The 20655-nt window shown below is 41.4% G+C and overlaps 1 protein-coding gene across 4 annotated transcripts in view; it reads right to left on the reverse strand.

Annotated features, from left to right (window-relative positions):
• Positions 1–20655, reverse strand: part of mark4 (microtubule affinity regulating kinase 4) — a 62121-nt gene that overhangs the window by 22120 nt on the left and 19346 nt on the right. For all 4 annotated transcript variants that reach the window (XR_004554761.1, XM_034115868.1, XM_034115866.1 and 1 more), the window contains exons 2-6: positions 16523–16720; positions 14482–14535; positions 1162–1210; positions 1016–1081; positions 13–83 (exon numbers count right to left, since the gene is read on the reverse strand). Coding sequence is in view for 3 of the 4 variants with exons in the window: in XM_034115868.1 (XP_033971759.1) it covers positions 13–83; positions 1016–1081; positions 1162–1210; positions 14482–14535; positions 16523–16720 (438 nt within the window). In the remaining variant the exon portion in view is untranslated. The remainder of the gene's footprint in view (positions 1–12; positions 84–1015; positions 1082–1161; positions 1211–14481; positions 14536–16522; positions 16721–20655) is intronic.

Genomic DNA, 20655 nt, shown 5'->3' on the forward strand with positions numbered 1-20655 from the left:
TGTTTTACAGACCTGTCTGAACTTGGCTCTGGCCTCCTTCTCCTTCATTCTGCCGTGAGCCACGAGGTAGTCGAACACTTCGCCTGAAAGGGGGCGGAAAAAAAGTTAGACTGTCTATCAGGCAAGCATGGACATTTGTATTAACATATTCCATGACTAGACTAAAAAGCAGAAAGGTCCACCGACTACGTTGTCTTTATTGACAGTTTTTGTTGCGAAACCCCTGCCCACTTCCCATAATAACATATCTTAAGCACCAACACTTGCAGAAGATGGATGTAAATGTAGGTTTCTTCCCTCAGTATGTATTTATGTGAGATCAGGTGTATAAGTTCTCCAACACTCTGGGTGTGTATGAGTTTGGAGTGAGGCATGTGTCCAGATTGCAAAAACATGTTATTGCAGGAGCAAATGTTGCAATCTCATAAAGAGGTGAAACCTGATAACTGTCCCGGGGGAAATTGGTCAAGGCGTATGTGTATGTGGAAACACCTTGTGCTATTTTTCTGAGACATGACACATCAAAAAAAAGTACTGACACTCCCAAACTGCTCAAAAGTCTTGGTTTTAAACACTTAAATCATATTTCAGGTCTCCAATATAGATGTGTGTTGTGTACATGTATGCACTCCAGCCATACATTTGATCCTAAATATCCTTACAAATAAAATGGGGCTGGGGTCTGGGTTTAACAGAGCAGCATTTTGAGCTGCCTCCTTATTAGGTATTGGAAGAAAGAGATCACACAACATAAAGAGAGAGATTAAGGGATTACAAGGGGGAAGAAAGAAAAAGAATGAAGATACAAAAATAGAGTAATGCATGGGAAAGTGGAACAATGTTGAAGAACAAGAGGAATACAAAAAGAAAGAGAGCACAGTTTGATACCTTCAATTAATGAGTTCATCAGTGTTACTATATAGTTCAGTGATCATTCTAACTTGCACCATTCACTACTTGGCAACATTCATGAGCGTGGGGGGGGGGGGGGGGGGGGGGGGGGGGGGGCACTCACCTCCGCTAGCGTACTCCATAATCAGGTAAAGAGTCTTCTCAGTCTCAATCACCTCAAACAACTTCACTGTAATACACCGAGGAAGAGGAGTTAGCAAAGGGCAGCATGGAAACACACGTAGATGAATCCTCTGCAGCGGAACTCACCTATGTTGGGATGGTTCAGAGTTTTCATGATGCGTACCTCTCGAAACAGCTGAAAAACACAAGAACACATGAAGTTAAACTCATGTTAGCTTCATAAAATGCTGTTCTAGAACAAGATGGCTCTAACCAGAACACTTGTATTAATACTGAATCTCATGCTGTTACACATTTTGGCAGAATGTAGCTTTTTCAATCATACGACACAAGACGGTTAACCACATACATAGCAGTCTTTTTTTGTAAAAATCAATATACGTACACAAAAAAAAATGAAAAGTTGACTTAAAGGTGGGGTAGGTAATTTTGGAGAAACCGGCTCGAGATCGCTAGGATTTGAAAATACACAACTGGAAAAAATCTGCCACTTCCTCACAGAGCCCCTCCTCCAACACACACAAACGCGCACATGACCAATGAGGGCACGAGATAAGTTTGTGCACAGATGGAAGGCTGACAGGCAGGTAGGCCATCCAGTTATTTTAGCCGGGCCGGCTCAGATGATTGGTTGTACTTTTTACAGTACTACGGCTTCCACAGATGACATTTTTTTATGGATTTTTTGTCAAAGCACTTAAGATATTCATTGCTATCGGGATGTTAAGAGCATTCCATGGAATATAACAAAAAGTGTATCTGAAATAAATTACATACCCCACCTTTAATTAAATGTTTTTTTTCAACAGATTAGACATGACTATAATAGGTTAGTTGAAACCAATAATATGAAGTTTAAATAAAAAAGGTTCAACTTGATATTATTGCTTTCAACTAACCTAATACAGTTATGTGTAATCTGTTGACAAAATATTAATTTATGAAATGAAAACTTTGAGTGTAGACACAATGAACACTACTAAGTAAAAACACTTTGAAAAATCAAATTGTCTGACACAGTCCATTTGAAAAGAAGGAGCATTTTTTCTCCTTGACCTGAGTTTTGGGAAAGTGAAGCCTTCTATCTTCCTCTGATTTATTTTCCATTTATTCATCCAATGCATTGTTCTTCAGTTAATTCATACGATCCACAGCTGGTGTATACACCCCCCCACTCATCTCTCCGACCACCTCTAGACCCAGGCCACCCAAGGGAGAGTCTCAATAGTGCAGGGCCGACAGCGTGGCCTCCTCCCCTGGGTGTGCCCCCCCCCCCCCGTCAATGCTTCAGACTCTGTGATGCCCTCTCCGTCTCTGTCCAATCAAAGTAATGTATCATTTGTAAAAGCACCAGGGAAGATGCAGCGATGCTGATGTACACATAAAGGATGTTTGCTTCTAACTCCAGATTGAATTAAAACCGCAATTTCACCACAGTCATGATGAAAATCTGGAATAACAGGTGAAATCTCAAGTTAATGACCATTGCAATTGGATTTTAAACTATCATACAGAGTAATCATGTGTTGAATGAATTCATCATGAACCTTTAATACACATAAGGGTCTGCAAACAGCCTGTGTGAAGTGTTTAACACATCAAGCCTTTCATCCATCACTGCTTGTTCTGGTTTGGTTATTAGTGTTAAAGTGAGACATTCTGACCCTGAGGTAGAGTGTGTGTGTGTGTGTGTGTGTGTGTGTGTGTGTGTGTGTGTGTGTGTGTGTGTGTGTGTGTGTGTGTGTGTGTGTGTGTGTGTGTGTGTGTGTGTGTGTGTGTGTGTGTGTGTGTGATAGATATGTTGAAGTGCAAATATATATACTACACATGTAGACAAGATGTGCATTACTCAAATAGGACACAGGTGTGCATTGGGCACATAACTGCATATGCACGTAACCACACATGATCACAAATGCACATTTTAAAAGTATCCAATAAAAAAAAAAAAAAAAATCTCCACATTAGTTTATTCTTCTCCGTCAGTTCTCCTACACAGTGCTATTAAAATGGGAAGCTGCACCGTCATATACACACACACACACACACACACACACACACACACACACACACACACACACACACACACACACACACACACACACACACACACACACACACACACACACACACACACACACACACACACACACACACACACACACACACACACACACACACACACACACACACACGTCCACTGGGAGTGTACAATTGAACTAAGTGCATCAGCTGTTCATCTGAGCTTTAAGAGGAATTATCGGCTAAGCCCCCCCTCCCTCACCTCTCTCTCTCTCCACCCAGTTACCTCTGTCTTCCTCACTCTCTTATACTCCTTTTCACTCCTTTTTGCTGCATACATTATCCACTCACAGTAATGCAATCTGTGACCAATGCTGTTTGGGATGTTAGATATATATAGAATACAAACATGTTTCCAAAACATATGAGGCTGATATATGGCTGAAAAGAGACGAAGGAAGCAAAAAGCTCAGCAGCTGGCCAGGAAATGAAATGCTGAGTCACTGGTATTGATTGAGCAGTTCAATCAATCCTGGTGTTGTGCTGCGTCGCACAAATATCCTTTCTTATCACACTTGGTAAATAAAGAATTCTTGGTTAGAGCAAACATGTCTGACGCTGACATTTGTTCAGAGATCCAACAGAATAACTTCACTCTCCTGGCTTTTTATGTTCACCCTCTCTTCCTGGTTATTATCTCCCATGGCGATGGCCGCGTCACTGTTGCCATGCCAACCCAGGTATTAATCCCTGAGCCTGAGCTTCCCAGGGAGTTGTGGGAAGTCATGGAACGCTAAGCACATGGAGGAGAAGTGCTCACACAGCTGCTGCCGTGCGGAGGCCTTACATCACAGAAGGTGCTGATCATGTTTTATTCCGAATTTAAAGGTAGGGTATGTAAGTTTGAGAAACCGGCTCGAGATACACTTTTTGTTATATTCCATGGAATGCTCTTAACATCCCGATAGCAATGAATATCTTAAGTGCTTTGACAAAAAATCCATAAAAAAATGTCATCTGTGGAAGCTGTAGTACTGTAAAAAGCACGACCAATCATTTTAGCCGGCCCGGCTAAAATAACTGGATGGCCTACCTGCCTGTCAGCCTTCCATCTGTGCACAAACTTATCTCGTGCCCTCATTGGTCATGTGCGCGTTCGTGTGTGTTGGAGGAGGGGCTCTATAAGGAAGTGGTAGATTTTCTCTGGTTGTGTATCTTCAAATTCTAGCGATCTCGAGCTGGTTTCTCCAAACGTACCTACCCTACCTTTGTTTAAAAAACGTAAATGCTTCCAAAGTTATCGTGACAAAACACAAATATATACAATATATTCCAAAAAAGATTTCAATCTCTGACAGTGGTGTATTTGTTTCCAGCATCCTTCTCTTTTCCTGTCCTCATCTTCTTCTACCCTCTCTTCCCACAAATCAGGCAGAATTAATCAACTTCAGAGCATTCACATCCTCTCAGTGTCTTTCCGTCCTTGCCTGGAGTTATTCATCAGCTGTCAGACATCTTTTAATCCGAGCTCTCTCTGCTTTTTTCAAGGATTTACACAAAGCAACCTAATGACCAAGTTTTTCCCTCTTGTCTCTTTTTCCAATAAGGGCAGTGCTGCACGGTTTGATTCATGTGTCTGGTCTGTCCACCTTTGACCCATTTATCCAGATTGTGCATCTATATTTTCTCCCTTTTTTTGCACACAAGTACGTTCACACACACACACACACAAAGATGTGCTATGTTGCAATGTGGAAATTGAGAAATGAGGAATTGATAATGCTTGTCTAGCTGACATATTTAAATAGCCAGCCTTGTTGCATCTCCACTGCACGACACAGTCTAAGTCACAGCTCTACACTCTGTACTCTACACAGTGTGAAACTTCCTCTTATCAGCCGCAGCCAATCATGAGACCAGAGACCTTCAGAGGAATAAGTGGGCAGAGAGTGAGAGACAAAGAACGACAGAGTGAACACACAGGCCTTTCTCCACTCCCACGTCAGAGTACTCTTGTGAATAACCCTCTGTTTACGTCTGAGTGTGTGTGTGTGTGTGTGTGTGTGTGTGTGTGTGTGTGTGTGTGTGTGTGTGTGTGTATGTGTGTATGTGTGTATGTGTGTGTGTGTGTGTGTGTGTGTGTGTGTGTGTGTGTGTGTGTGTGTGTGTGTGTGTGTGTGTGTGTGTGTGTGTGTGTGTGTGTAACTCTGAATGAGACGGTCCATTACTGACTGCTGTTGAAATGAAACAGTATATAGCGGCTAGGGTTGCAACTAAATATTAGCATATTTGAGGAGGATTTTCGGTAATTTGTTGCATGAAACATGACTTTCACAATTAAACAATTATCAAAATAGTTGCCAATTATCTTTCTTTCTAACAACTAGTCGTTGAAACTCTATTAGCGACTTCTTACTGCCAAAATCACTTCTAGGTACAAGTCCGCTTCAATGAGTGCCCTCATCAGCAGGGCGCAGCTATATCAAATGACAAGACACAGGAGATCATGGGTGTCCTTTATGTGTGAACAAAGGTTGTCACTGATTAAACATGCCATGTAAGCCTGGCAGCCTGAAGCCAAAAATAATATTTATGGATTAAGATGTTACGAAGTACTGGTAGTTGCAGAGGCTTTGTGCTAATGTTATGCCAGAGCTGGTGCACCTCCACCTCCACAAAAATACTACACCTCTGCTCAGTTTGGACTGCACGTGTTTCACTGAATTGTTTCTGATGCAGGCAGGGATGGACGAAATATACCAAAACATCAAATCAGTCATAAAGATTGATCACAGAAAGCCAGTTCCTTTGCATTTCATTACCACAAAGTGAATGAAAGAATCTAAAAAAAATATACATTTCGCTATTTATAAATGCATAGCAGTTGTATCCTTTTCTGTAAACCTTAACACAGTCATTCTTTATCACATAAAAACAAAAGGTTGTCAACATGATGCTGAATGAGAGGATTGGTGCAGTGCCATCAACAGGTGAAAGCCAACGTTCAACTATAAATATTTTCCTTCGCCAGATTACAAAATGATTTAAAGTTGAAGTAACCCAAGCAGCACATTTGTATAGAATAATTCTCCAAGTCTATTTGAGAAAGTTAAACTGAACTATCTTAGACTCTCCTTGATGCATAAGATTTTGGCATCTCCCACTTTTATGTCTAATTTTTAAATAATGAATCATAATAAAACCACTTACTATAAATAAATCCTAAATCGTGACACCTGAATCAAATAAAGTTTAAGTTGTACTTTGGAATTATTTATCAATTTAATTCCTGGTCACAAGGTCTGGCTAACACTTTTATCCATTCAAAATGATTGAATGGATGAAGCTATATTCTACCTTTCTCACAGACATTTCAGATATGTTATCAAAGACCTGAGGACAACTAGACTCTGTGAGCGGCCTCAGCCCATGCTGATGCCTATCTCTCCCTCTCCAGCAGGGTGGAAGGCCCACACTGAGCGGTGTCCTGCAGCATGTTTCAGGCCCTAATGAGAAACATTACTCAAGGATTTGCCTTCGCTCTTTCTCCTGTCGCCGGGGAACATGTGAATAGACTTTTGACCCCGGCTCTCCCTTTGTAGCCTGTTGCTGGGAGAGCTGCCCTTCTACATCCCAATAAAATGCACACGTAAAGAGTACCGCTCTCCCCAAATACTCCCATTCCCTTAATGTACAGCAGGAATTGGAGCTCCCAGGCCTATCAATGAGAGGATCTGAATCATTAGTGAAGAGTAGCTGGAGTTTAATTCAGGCCTCATATAGCTGGCTGGCTGTTTGACCCAGATCCTAAGAAGCCTGACTCAGCTTTGGGAAATAGGGAGGATCAAATGTAGTTTTATAAGAGGTGGCTGTACAGTAAGGAGAGGGAGGGTGCTAAAGAAAGTGAAAGACCCAGGCAGACAGTCAAACTTCTCTTCTTCTACTCTTCTGTTCCTTTGAAGACAAGCTGGTGGGAAACCTTCTGCTCTCCCTCTGTCGGCCCTCTTGTCCCTTTATTGTCTAATTATTCCCTTTACGCTCTGGCACAATAACAACAATGAATATAGCAGCAGCAATATGATTATGCACAGACACCCACACAGACACAACATGCTGCACACAATAGCAATGCAGATAATGGCATTACACATGACACAAAGGCAGAGCAGAGAGCGTGTCGGGCTGCCCGTTTATCGGCCTGTTCACACACACACACACACACACACACACACACACACACACACACACACACACACACACACACACACACACACACACACACACACACACACACACACACACCACACACACACACACACACACACACACACAACACACACACACACACACACACACACACACACACACACACACACACACACACACACACACACACACACACACACACACACACACACACACACACACACACACACACTTCTGTTCAGTTCTGCTCTGTATCTTGTCTTTCTCAGGGTCCCTACTCCTGTCTGTGCCAAGGCCTCAATAACACCGCCCTCCCCCCCCCCCCCACCCCCCAACGCAACCAGGCCCGCCTTTTGTTCGCCTGTCTGGAATTCAGACCTAGGCGAGGGACAAAACACACTTCAATGCATTAGATGGTGGCCGTGCTACACACACACACACACACACACACACACACACACACACACACACACACACACACACACACACACACACACACACACACACACACACACACACACACACACACACACACACACACACACACACACACACACACACACACACACACACACACACACACACACACACACACACACACACACACACACACACACACACACACACAATCGGCAGGCCTTTGATGGGGCCCTGCAGCCTGGAGGATTATCAACACACTGCAGGGAAGAGAGCATTTAAAACACACTTGGTTCTGTATGTTACTATTATAAAGTGTTCACATATGAAACAGGACAGCATACTTCCAAGAGATTGGAGTAAGATTCAGCAGAAAACCCTGTTCTCTGTTTCATGCACTCACAAATCTCTTTAACTCTTTTGCTGTGTTCCAGTGTAAGTAGGATAGTCAGGATTTCCAACTCTGCTTATAAAACACCTTTACGAATGTGTTTATACTCTTTTCTAAGAAAATCAACACCCCCAGGCAGATTGCAACAGGAACAAACAGTTTACATTGTGCAGCTGTAAGCCTTGGCAGACAATAGTTGTTTTATCAACTCCAGCTACACTGATAGATATTCAATGTAGTAGACGATAATCCCACTACAATTTAAACATTTGAAGTAAATCAAATCTTGTAATGAATAAATGACCTGTACAATAAGATATGTTATGCAGGTACGACTGCATATGTGCGGTTTGAATGCATTTGCAGGTCCCGACACATTAAATAACCTGTGAAATATGTTGCAGAGTCACACTCGTCACTTGGCAACATATGATGACTCATTTTCTCTTGCCTTGTCTGGCACTTGGGTGAAATAAGGACGAACAGAAGCAGAACTGGTTGTTCTCTTATGGCACATTTCCACTGCAGGGCCTCGCACGGCTTAGTACGGTATAGTTAGGCCTTGGTAGGCCAGGCTCACTTTATGCTGCGTTTCCATTACAATTTAGGAACTGGGGTAGTAACTATAGTAACGCAGTGTAGGCGGAGCCGTGACGTCATCTTCAATGCGAAACACAAAACCAACTTCAGCCGTTAGCTGTTAGCACTCAGAGCTCACAGCTCCTCATATCTGTTCAGAAACTAGACACAAGTTAAACAAGTACAAACCACAGACTGTCTGTGTCATGGCGAGTACAGTCGCTGCTTTATTTATGTCTGTATAGGCCGTTGTTGTGAGTGTGGACGGTCGGAGCATATACTGCGTTAGCTTAGCCAATCTCCATTTAGAAAACACGCATTTTAAAAGGTTTTTCGCCTGCCGTCTGTCTGCAGACTTGTCAAAGCATTAATTCATGGTTTTTACTAACCGGTATCAGTATGTTGTTACTTCGGCATCATTTTGACTTTATCATTATAATTAAATCACGGTCAAATATGTTCATGTTGTTGTAGTTGTAGCCCCCTTGCCAGCGATTCTCTCTGACCATTCAGCAGTCGAGAGTGTTTACGTCACTAGTTTAGCATATTCAGCCCGGTTGTTGGCCCGGTAAGAACCTCGATTTTGGAGGGCCAGAAAAAAGGTGAAAAAGTAGCTCTGGGCCGGAACTACCCCTAGTGGAAAAGCAAAAAAAAACGGGCCGGGTTTGGCACGGCACGCTTAAACCGTGCTACGCGCTGCAGTGGAAATGCGCCATTACACACTTTTAAGCTAACAGTCCCTACAGTACATCCCTGACTTTCTTTCAGGAGAAAGTGTAGTGCTACAGACGCTAGAGGGTACAGCTGTGATTACAGTAGAGTCACTACTGCTACACAACCCCCGGGGACGAAGCAGAGAGAAGTGGGACATGTGGAGTAAAGACAATAAAATAGAGGGTTCATAAAGAGAAAATAAAAATTGTGAGGAGAAGAGAGAGGGAGCGATGGAGAGAAGTGGGCCATATAAAGCTACAATACAGGGAAGAAGTCTACAGACTATAGACTGAGGCGAAACTGAATGTGAAGAGGAGAAAACAAAGAAAGATACAGCATTAGCAACTGTGTGCTTTCATTTCAAGCAAACTGTAAATATATATTGAATACTAATGTCGCGGGAATTCAAATTCGAAATGATGTGCATTTCCATTTTAGGTACACAGAGGCATATCTGCCAATGAAAACAAAAGTCTGACTAATGCTGGACAAACACACCTTAACATTAGCTTATGATGCACTTGTTCATGCTTTGCATCCAAAGACACATTAGTTCATGTTTATTACGAGAGATAGGGATTGGACTTTTTCTGACATCATATTTCAAAAAGTCCAGCCTCTCAGAGAACCCAGAGATCCAATATGTAAATATGTTGTTTATAAAAGTATCTCAGCTCAATGTATTGTAATATACACATAACTGTAAAGAGGAGGTTCACATGTAGTGTCTCTACTGGGACATGTCTCCATGCTTTAATGTTCAAAAAGCTCTTTTTCTCATACTGCCTGTGCTGCAGCACCTCTTTTCACCCTCTGTCTGAAACCAGAGCTCAGTCTGCTCTGATTGGTTAGCTGGCGAGCTCTGTTGTGATTGGTCAACTGCATAAAGATGTCCCGCCTCTCAGCCTATCACCTACAATGCATTGGAGCCCTATCCAATAGAAGCACAAGTGTTACATAGCGATGTCATTTTGTCCACAGGGATGTTAGCCTCTGCTGATCGTTTACATGCACACAAACCTATAGAACACACTACAGGAGAGGGAACACCCCAAAAAGCAGAATAGGGGCGCTTTAAGTGAAGACATATATTTTATTCAAGCTTTTATAAATCAGCTTTCAAAAATAAATTGGCAACAATGTTGATGAATAATGAATTGTTTCAATTCAAATTAAGCAAAATTGCCAAATAATACTGATCAAGTTGTTATACAATCTGTTTTGCATGGCAGATATTTTAAAACATATTTTTTCGTGGGCTTTGTGATGGGCCATTTAAAGACGTCACCTGGGTAGGTCACTCAGAACTTCACATTTGACATACTAAAAACATTTACATACAATTTAATAACTTATTGTGTTGGCTGACAAGCGAGAATATTAACGGAACATTTATGCACTAAATGATGAATTGAGTAAACAATAGCTGAATTGGCCTAGTTTTCAAATGTTTTGAGTAAGTAAAGGCATGCAAAGAGACAGTGAGAGAGCGGTGATCTGACAAAGAGACAAAGAGACACAGTGTAGGACACCAAGCTGTCAGGTGACATTATCTACAATACTGCTGACAGGACAGGACACACTGCGCTATGCAGCACCGGACCACTACCACTCTGCTGCTGCTGCACCACACACACACACACACACACACACACACACACACACACACACACACACACACACACACACACACACACACACACACACACACACACACACACACACACACACACACACACACACACACACCACACACACACACACACACACACACACACACACACACACACACACACACACACACACACACACACACCACACACACACACACACACACACACACACACACACACGCCCCCCCAAGGTCTAAGCTTAAAGAGTTGGAGGGCACATGGTGTAATTGAGAAGCATGTCAAAGTAAAACAGGAAGCAAATGATGTGCTGAGAGAAGAGAAAAAAAGGTGAATTCCAGAAACGGTGTTTAACACAAAAAGGTGTGTGTTCCCACAGCAGAACAACCAAATATACAGACATCATCCTTCACCTCTGTTAACTAGAGTCAATAGTTTATCAGGTGGAGATAACAGAATGTGACTCTGCAGCGAGTTGTGTTGTTGTAGATTAATACTGCAAAATAGTTCTTTATAAAAGATGAAAAAGCATTTGTATCACCTTGTTTAGGTGTTAAACCAGGATACAATCCGCTTGCAGCAATGCAGCCTTTTGTTAATGACCCCTTTCATTATTTGCAATGTAGCAGAAAGTAATATCTATCCATTTCCCAAATAATCCATACTAGGCTGAAATATGTTGAAATAGAACGGCCAAAACTGAAGGTTTCGATTTCACAGTAACGATTGGATACCATCTGTGTTTATTTTCTCACAAACACAAACAATTTAAAGGTTGCAAGATTTGTGAGGGTCCTCAAGATCTTTGTTTAGTATGCAGGTACTGCGGGTCGGAATCAAATTGTGAACATTTACATTTTTTTATTTACTGTACACTGTTTTGTTACCTTGCACATTCTTGTGTTCAAATATATTTGCTCATCCCAAGCTTCGTTAAGGATGGACTCAGACTTCTTCCAGTGTGGGAATGTCTGGTAGTGAGACCCTTTCTCCTTTATATCCTCTTAAATCAAGGTAAGGAATAGTTGTCAGAGAAGAAATGTGATGTTCATGCAGTTAGCTGATGCTATTTCCCAGTTGAATACGGGGACAGAAAACATAACAGAGAGGAGCTGTGGCTGAACAGGAACATGATAGATATACAATTACCTTTTAAAATAATCCTTTGAATTAAAATTAGAAGTGGAACTCAAACTAAAAGGAATGGCATTGATCTAACAGAATGAGAGAATCTACTCTTATTTCTACGTGAATAGTCAGAGGAGCAGTGTTATAAATCCTGCCAGTATCTAGGCTATGTGGACCAACTATAGCACCAAGCCAGACACCATCAATAACCGGCTGTGTCATCAATAGAGTCCCAGCCCGGCCCGGACGGTTAGCTAACCAGCTGAGAATCATCAATAGGCTGTGTGATGCAGTATCGATTTGATGATGCACTGGAGGGTATTTGTAGCAGTGAAGGTGACGATAAAGAAGCTCATAATCAAACAGGCCACCGTTTGGTCAGCAGAGCCACTTCTGAACAAAGAGGGACTTGTGTGAACTGTGAGAACACACACCACACACAAGGTTAACACTGCCTCTGAGTGACCAAGAGACACAATGACGGAGGCCTGAGGCAAAAGGGAAAAGGTGGGAAAAACCAACAGTAGTAGATGGCATTAATAATTAGCCTCCACTGTGATCAGTTCATTGTTTTTAGACATTCCTAAAGGTAAAAAGTGCTAAACATTTACAGGTAACAGTTTCCTAACGTTAGTATCTTTTTTATTTTCTCAGTTTTACATCCTTGTTCATTGTAAATTGACTGTCGATATACATTACATTTGAACGCCACAAGAAATCACAAAACAAATCTGACATTTATCTGACAAAAAATGTATCGATCAATAAACGGAAAAAAGAATCAACAGATGAATCAATAATGGAAATTAAAGTTGGCAGCAATCCTAGAAAACCCTGGGGGGAGTATTTTTTAAATAATTTGAAACAGTCAACTGTTTCAAGATCAAACCTATATCTGAACTAACATGGAAGATCAACCCATGTGTAATGCTGCTTAACATTCAAACCACACTTAGAGATAGCTCCCTCTCAGGCAGTACAATATGTCCAGTGAAATGTAAGATATCATTTCCCCTCTATTAGAAACTTAACCTGCATTGACAACATGAACATAAACACCAATATGCTTATCTTCCACACAAAGCAAAGAAAAGAAAGCAGTTGAAGACAATTTAAAATAAAAGCGTATTCAACTTTATTTAAGGATGGCCCCTTGAGATGAATGATCTTGTTTTCGAGGGGGTCCCAAAAGTTACACCTAACATGTATTCTCAACAGCCCAGACACCAACCCATCGTGAACATTCCACTAACAAAGCCAGATGAGGAAAACAAAGCATCTATAACTGTTTGAAAACAGGAAGCAGGCCTGAGGCTGTTTCTCACTCGATTTGGTTTCATTAGATCGCTCTCAATGAACACATGCATCAAGCACACAAACAGCGGGGCAGGCCAAGTTCAGACAGAAGGGAATCATCTCATTAGAGCCATGAGGGCAGCTCACCTAGACAAGCATACAGTGACGTACATGATCATTTAACCTAGTTAGAGGGCTGTGTGCACACATGATGGTTATGTGATACTGACACAAAGTAGAACTCAATGCCTCTAGCTTATTGAAATGCCTCCATAAAATGACCCATATAACTGGACAGGAAGGTGTTTTATCAAACAGAAGAGGGACAGCTGAACTTGGAAAGAGGCATCTTCCCAAGTATCAACATTTAACAAACCCTCCCAGAACTAATGCAACATTTCTCAGCTCCTGCAGCCTTTGTGTTGTTTCACATAACAACGCAAAGGTCAAAGTTCAGAATGACTGCTGCACGCAGCAGCAATCTGAGGGCTATAACCCGAGGCAAAACAACATCAAAAAATGCTTCTGTGATGCAACGCAATTGCAAATAAACACACTCAGGACACAGACTGCCATTACATGTGATGCATTCACATATATCATGTAGTTAAAGAGGTCACATGCTTAATGGATTGCATTTATATAATGCTTTTCTAATCTTGTTGACTTTTTAAAGCCCTTTTACAACTGAAGTCAGTATTCACACAGTAGTGACAGAGTCTGTTATACAAGATGCCACCTGCTAATCAGGAGTGTTAAACATTCACACCCACTATTGGCTCTGCCATCAGGAGCAATGTGTGTGTTCATTCTTGCCTAAGGACACTTCGAGTTACAGCGATAACATGAGGTAAGCTGGAGGTGACAGGGATCACAAAAAACATAAAAATAGGACAACAGTTATGATGTTTTTATAGTAACCGTTAAGACAATATTACAAAAATAATAAGCACCAAGAAGAAACAGATAGCTGAGTATACTTCTTCCTGTCTTTGATTCATCTTTACACAAATACTACTAAACACACACTTACACAAACACACTGAGTTGCTTTTCACTCACCTTCTGCAGGCTGGTTGGGTTAAGTTGGGTTTTATCGATGATCTTTATTGCAACCTGGAAGGAAACAACAGATAAAGAAATTAAGACAATGTAAAAAAGTCTAAGATATTTAAGACTTCTCCATATTTCTAACCATATTTGTGTTGTTTCCGTAGAAAACCCTTACGTCACTCTAAAACTGCTTGGGGTTCACAGGGATTCCCTTTTTCATTATTTTCATTGGTAATTCATCTGCTGATTATTTTCCTAATTAATCTTTTTGTCAAATAAAAATCAGATAATATTGAAGGATCGAATTTGGCTTTATATTACTAATTGATCAACTTATTTGCTGATAAGTTTTTGTATTACCTACTCATAGCTTCAGCCCTATTTGTATTTATCATGAACTATTTTAGTCTAAAATCTGCATGAGGCTGTCTTTGCCCTTAACAGTCTTGCAACTACTGAACAATGCTCTCTGGATTACATAAATCATGCATTACAATTTCTATTATCTACAGTTCACAAGATGAACTAGAACAAAACAAAAGCACACTGCAGCGCTGACCAACAGTTGAAATGACAGTGTGTTGCAGCCTGTGAAGAACACATGAGATCAAATCCACTAAACAAACAAACAAGTCTTCATAAGGGGCTTAACAACATGTGATGACCGGGTCACAGACTGCGTCAAACACCACTGTATGACTGTCTTCCGCTTTATACGGTTGGAACACAACAGCTTTCACATGATGCAGCCAGCGGCAGACACACACAGCTTCACTGAGCCCTATGGACACATTCACTCAACTAATGTAGGTCAGGTTTTTACGAGAAGAAAGACTACAGTATATTTAAACACACACAAGTAAAACCTGGCTGTGTCTCTTCAAAGACTTGGATTGTGCTTAGGCAGGATGTTTTGGCTGGCTGTAAGGGAACAGAAGGTGCTCTGAACTCTGTGGAATAGTCCTTTAAAACTCCTTCTGTGGGCTGAGTCACAGGGTACTGCTCTGTTCTGCTCCCAAACCCTCCACTCTTTTCCTTCAGCCACATCATTCCCAGCATGCATGACTTGTTACTTGCAGTGAAGTGATACGTTTGGCAGTATTCAAGCATTCCCATGTATCCCTAGGGATCAAATTCCAGGATAGCTGGTATGACAGTAGGGCTGTACCCGAATATCCGAATATTCGTTCGTTGGAGTACTATTCGGGTTTCAATTTCGTTATTCGGATATTCGTTGTTTGTTGAAAACTCCAATATCAACATAAGAGCTTGTGCCTCTTCGGGGGGTGCTAACACTTAACCATAAACGTTATCGTTTACTTTCTCCGTCTTTATAATGTAGAAGATATTACTTTTTCTCCGTTAATCTCCGTCACGTTGTTTCCATAGCAACACCAACTTCCTGTCAACAGTGCTAACTCTCCTTCAAAATAAAAGCATGTCCATACAAAATAGGAAGCCAAGCCAAATTACACTTAAGACATATACAACTGCAACGAAAGTAACAAACACAATGCGATATCCTTTTCAATTTCAAAGAACACAAATTGGGTTACATTAACAAATAACTATAAAACAACAATACTGTAGAATAACTAAATGAATGCCGTGAATAAACCGAAATACACGTGTTGAAGCGGTTCGCTGCTGATTACTAGCATCACATATATTCATGTTTTATTTGATGTTATACAATGCCTAAGACACATTAGAAACCATTGCTTCTGGCCAAAGTTGAATCACAAACCACAAACATTTTTAGGCAAAACCAGCAAGCAAGCTTGTTAACTTTAGCAGCCAGACCAAAGAGCTAATCATTTAAACACTATTCATCCCTTTAAACTAGTTGGGAAGAAAGTCATGTTATGCTAAGTCATCGGCATGTGTTTTATCATGTGACAAGCCTTAGGAGTGTGCTCATGTAGTTACCCCAACATTAAAGCAAGATTTTTAGCATATTCCACAACTTTTCAGTGACTAGAACATGTGTCGACTGTCTGCCAGGTTTTTCCAGACACCTGGGAACCTCTTCCTGGTTCTTTTCACTCACCTCTCTGCCGGTCAGGATGTGTCGTGCCAGCTTGACCTTGGCGAAGTTGCCCTTGCCGATGGTTTTGAGCAGCCGGTAGTTTCCGATGTGCGGCTGCTCATCTGAGCACAAGGCGATGGAGTTACGACATCGAGCACCAAGTGAGCGGCTCGACCAGCCGGTACCCTTCTCTGAGCGGCTGGCCGACAGGGAGGTATGCTGGAAGAGAGAGACAGAGGGACTAGTTAACCACCAGTATAACTAAACAATGTGTCTGCCATTTTGAATAAAGAGTTTTGTTTTTAGATGGCCTTTCAGATAGATGTGTTCTATTTCTACATACTAAACTGCAATTGGTTTATTAAAAAAATTGAAAAACCTGGGACCCAATGGAGTGTCATCATCATGTTAAGAATGTACCATGACAGATGTTACCAAATGATGCTAGGTAACAACTGTCTTGGTACATTTTAAGAACCGGTATCGATAAGCATAACCGGAATCAGAATTTGAATTGAAAACGGTAAAATTCTAACTATTACCCAACCCTAGTCAGAATTGTAAGGAGCATTCAGTGTTCATGAATCACAATCTGTATTGGCATCAGCACTGGATAACACATTTGAATGAATCCCTCTCCATGACATGTAACATCAAAGAGCCCAACGAACACCATGTGACCTTGACTCTAGTGGTCCTGTGGTCATGTGACTGCACCTTGGTACCACACACCATAAGGCCAGAGAAACCAGGCCACCTATGAATCTGATCTGACCCCTCAGTCTGCATTCCTCACATTCATGTGTGGCTTTGAGGTCAGCGGTGATGGACACGTGCTGCTGTGTCTGTACAACACGAGGAGCCATCCACACACTGATCTGAGACACTCTATTCACATGACAAGTTCAAACTGCGATGGGCATTTTTCACTATTTTCTGACAATTAATAGACCAAACAATCAATTAACCTAGACAACATTCGGCAGATTAATCAATAATGAAAGTTCTCTTTAGTTGCAGCACCAATATAAAGCAGTTGTTTTTTTCCTGCAACCATTCACTTGACAGACACACATCCTGACAGCAGCTGAACTCTTCAGGTCAAGTGAGGTCTCAGGTCTGAGGTCTTGGAGCATAAACATCAAACTCTAATCCCTCCATCTGCTGTTCTCTAAGCACCGAGCAGAAACAGAAATATCCCCTGGAAACAAACTAGCTTGAACTTTTCATCTTAAGATGAGCTGACAGGAGGAACAAGGAATATCAGTTGCACAATGTCAGTTGGGACAATATATCAGGTCCCATCAGGCATCACTGCCATGGAAACAAGCACTAACGGTACGTCCACACGGTTTTGTCGCGTTGAAGCTTGCCGGTAGGCGTGTCTGGCGCGCGACCAACAACCAATCACATGAATCTCCCGCCCCGGACTCACAAGCACGCGGTTTGATTGGCTAGCGCTTGTACTGGCATATGATTTGATTGGCTGGCGCTTCCGTCGACACTTGAAAAGTTGAACTTTTCTCAACTTTCGAAGCGAGCAACGGAGGCAAAGCGACGCGACGGAACCACAATGCAGTTCGGCAAAGCTTGACGTCACACTAAAGGGAATGGGAAGCGTCTCCGTTGAAGCACGCAACGGAACCGTGTGGACGTTACGTAACACTTCAAATCAAGAGCGAAGGAAGTGGGTGTTTTACTTTCTTATTTGCTAACTTAAGTTTAGGCTCACATTGCCAGATTGGAAGTTAACAAAGGGTTGTAAAAGTAACCTCAGACGTTTTCTTCAGTGAGACATACATGGGCCTTGTGTCCATGTATAATGAGATGGACTCACATTATTTCCACATAGTTAAACACCGGTTCAAACTAATCCGAGACATCACCAAAATCACCACAATACTGAAATAGGCCACAATGTCAGACAGATCATTTGATATTGGGACTGCATTACTGAGAGAGGAAGGGAACATATAGAGCCAAGAGAAACTGTGCAACTCATGACAAGCCCTTAGCACAATGACTCTGTACTTCCACACTGTGAGAACTACACACTCTCTCACACACACGCACACATACAGATCAGAAGTCAGATAAAACCACATCACCTTGAAATGCACCCAATGTGGTAAACACAGTGGTGAGATCACTAGGTCTAACCACTTTCCAGCACACGCCAAGGAGAGCGCACAGACTCAGACCTTTGATAACTATAACTGAAAACTCACAGGGCAATGTCAAACATTAAGGTGAATATTTCTACAAACGGTTTAGTGAGTTTTAGTGCTGAGCCAAATTCTTCAAGTCACTTGATAATAGAAATATTCCAAAAACCTGTGAACAAAAATATATTATCCATCACAAGCATGCTTTTCCTGAACTACTGCCGGATTTATAGCATCTTCGTTCATTATGAGTAGAATTAGAATGAAGAAAGGTGAACAATTCTGCATCGTATAAAAGCTATTTTATTTGGAAAGAGGTGTAGAAAGGGAAAAGTTTCAATCTTAAAAAAGGTTATGCACAGAATGTGAACCGTTTTATCTATTGTCAAAACGTATCATAAACCAGTAACACAAAAATCCACTTTTAAACAAAAAATCCACTTTTAACTTTCATTATTCGATGTCGAGAGAGAGAGATCGAATAATATGTATATATATATATATATATATGAAGCTGACCACAGTAACAAGCCTTTATGGGTGGAACCTGGTAAAATAAATAAGTTGGGAACAAAAAAAAGCACAGAAAAGTGAAACTCATAAAAGCTCAGGAGCAGAAGCATGTTATCTGGTTTTGATGATTACAGAGTTAATATCGAGGCAATTATAGGACTTCAGCCACCTGGCAGAATATTTTGCTTTTCCTAATGTATTCCACCACGTTCATTTTCATCTCCTCTTCGCCCCTCCCCCATATATTCCCCCTTCTCCTTTCTCCCCTTGCTCTTCCCATCCCCCAGACAAATCAATTTGCGTCCCTTCCCTCTGTTCTCCTCTCGGGGGCCTGGACCAGCCCTCTCTTTTGTCTCGTGCTGCCATCTTCATTTTCAGCAACCTCACATCAATTTGAGCTCCATGCCGCCCTCCATCACCCACCGCCCCTCCCCCCGTCCCATTTACGCCTTTCAAGGAGTGCAGTCCATCGATTCGCCCACTCCTTCTGATTACCATGCACTTTCTTTCAGGAAGAGGCCGCCTCTGTGTGTGTGTGTCTGGGGCCAGCAGAGGTATTTGGGAGGGGGGTGAGGGGAGGAAGGCCCTCCACATTATTATGCATGTAGAGTGACATTTGGTATGGAAGAAGGATGGAGAGCTGGTGGAGGCTTCGGTGTAAGTGTGTGATGTGCACATTCAGCAAACAAGCTGCACGATGTCCTTCACACTGAATTCATTTCTGATGATTTCACAACTCGTGCTGCCCCCTTTTTAAATGTTCAGATAAACATGATGTTGTACAAATGTAATCCTAATCATTGTAATGCATGTCATCCTGATGATTGGAAAAACGATCTATGTTGCTGCCATCAGCCATCAATGTTGTGAAAGTTCACTTCAGGTGAATTTTATAATAATAAATCCATCGCATAAATCCAGTTTTGGGCAAAACCATCTACATAAACTCACTATGCAATTCTGTCCTAAAGCAAAAAAAAAAGTCAACAGGCATTTATTTCCTTGAAATTGTTGCGTGGCTGAGGAATGACAGCCTGACGTCCTCTCAACAACAAAACAACGTGTGAATGTGTTTGTCGTGGCTCCTAAAAACACAGAAAACATCAACCTTTCAACAACAGCAGCATTATCATCGTTTCATCACATCTTTAACAAGGTTACACGGTTTCTAAAAACAAAACACACCTCCCTTTTCATCAAGTGTCAACTTCATCTAAAAGAGGAAGCATTCCTAAAACAACATAGAGATTCTTCAATCTTTTAAATTATTCTTAGAAAAAAACATATTACAAAGAAAACTGAAACAGATTAAACCAAGGTTGTTTTTTAAACTTCAAGTGTCCACAGATCAAATCTGGAGATATTCTATTTTGTATGTTATGTCAACAATAATCTGTTGCCAGTTCATTAGCCACTCCTAACTAAAGCTAATGCAGATGAAACATCAACACTGCAACATATCCTACAGTCATGAAG

The sequence above is a fragment of the Trematomus bernacchii genome, unplaced genomic scaffold, assembly GCF_902827165.1.
Source record: "Trematomus bernacchii unplaced genomic scaffold, fTreBer1.1, whole genome shotgun sequence".
NCBI lineage: Eukaryota > Metazoa > Chordata > Actinopteri > Perciformes > Nototheniidae > Trematomus > Trematomus bernacchii.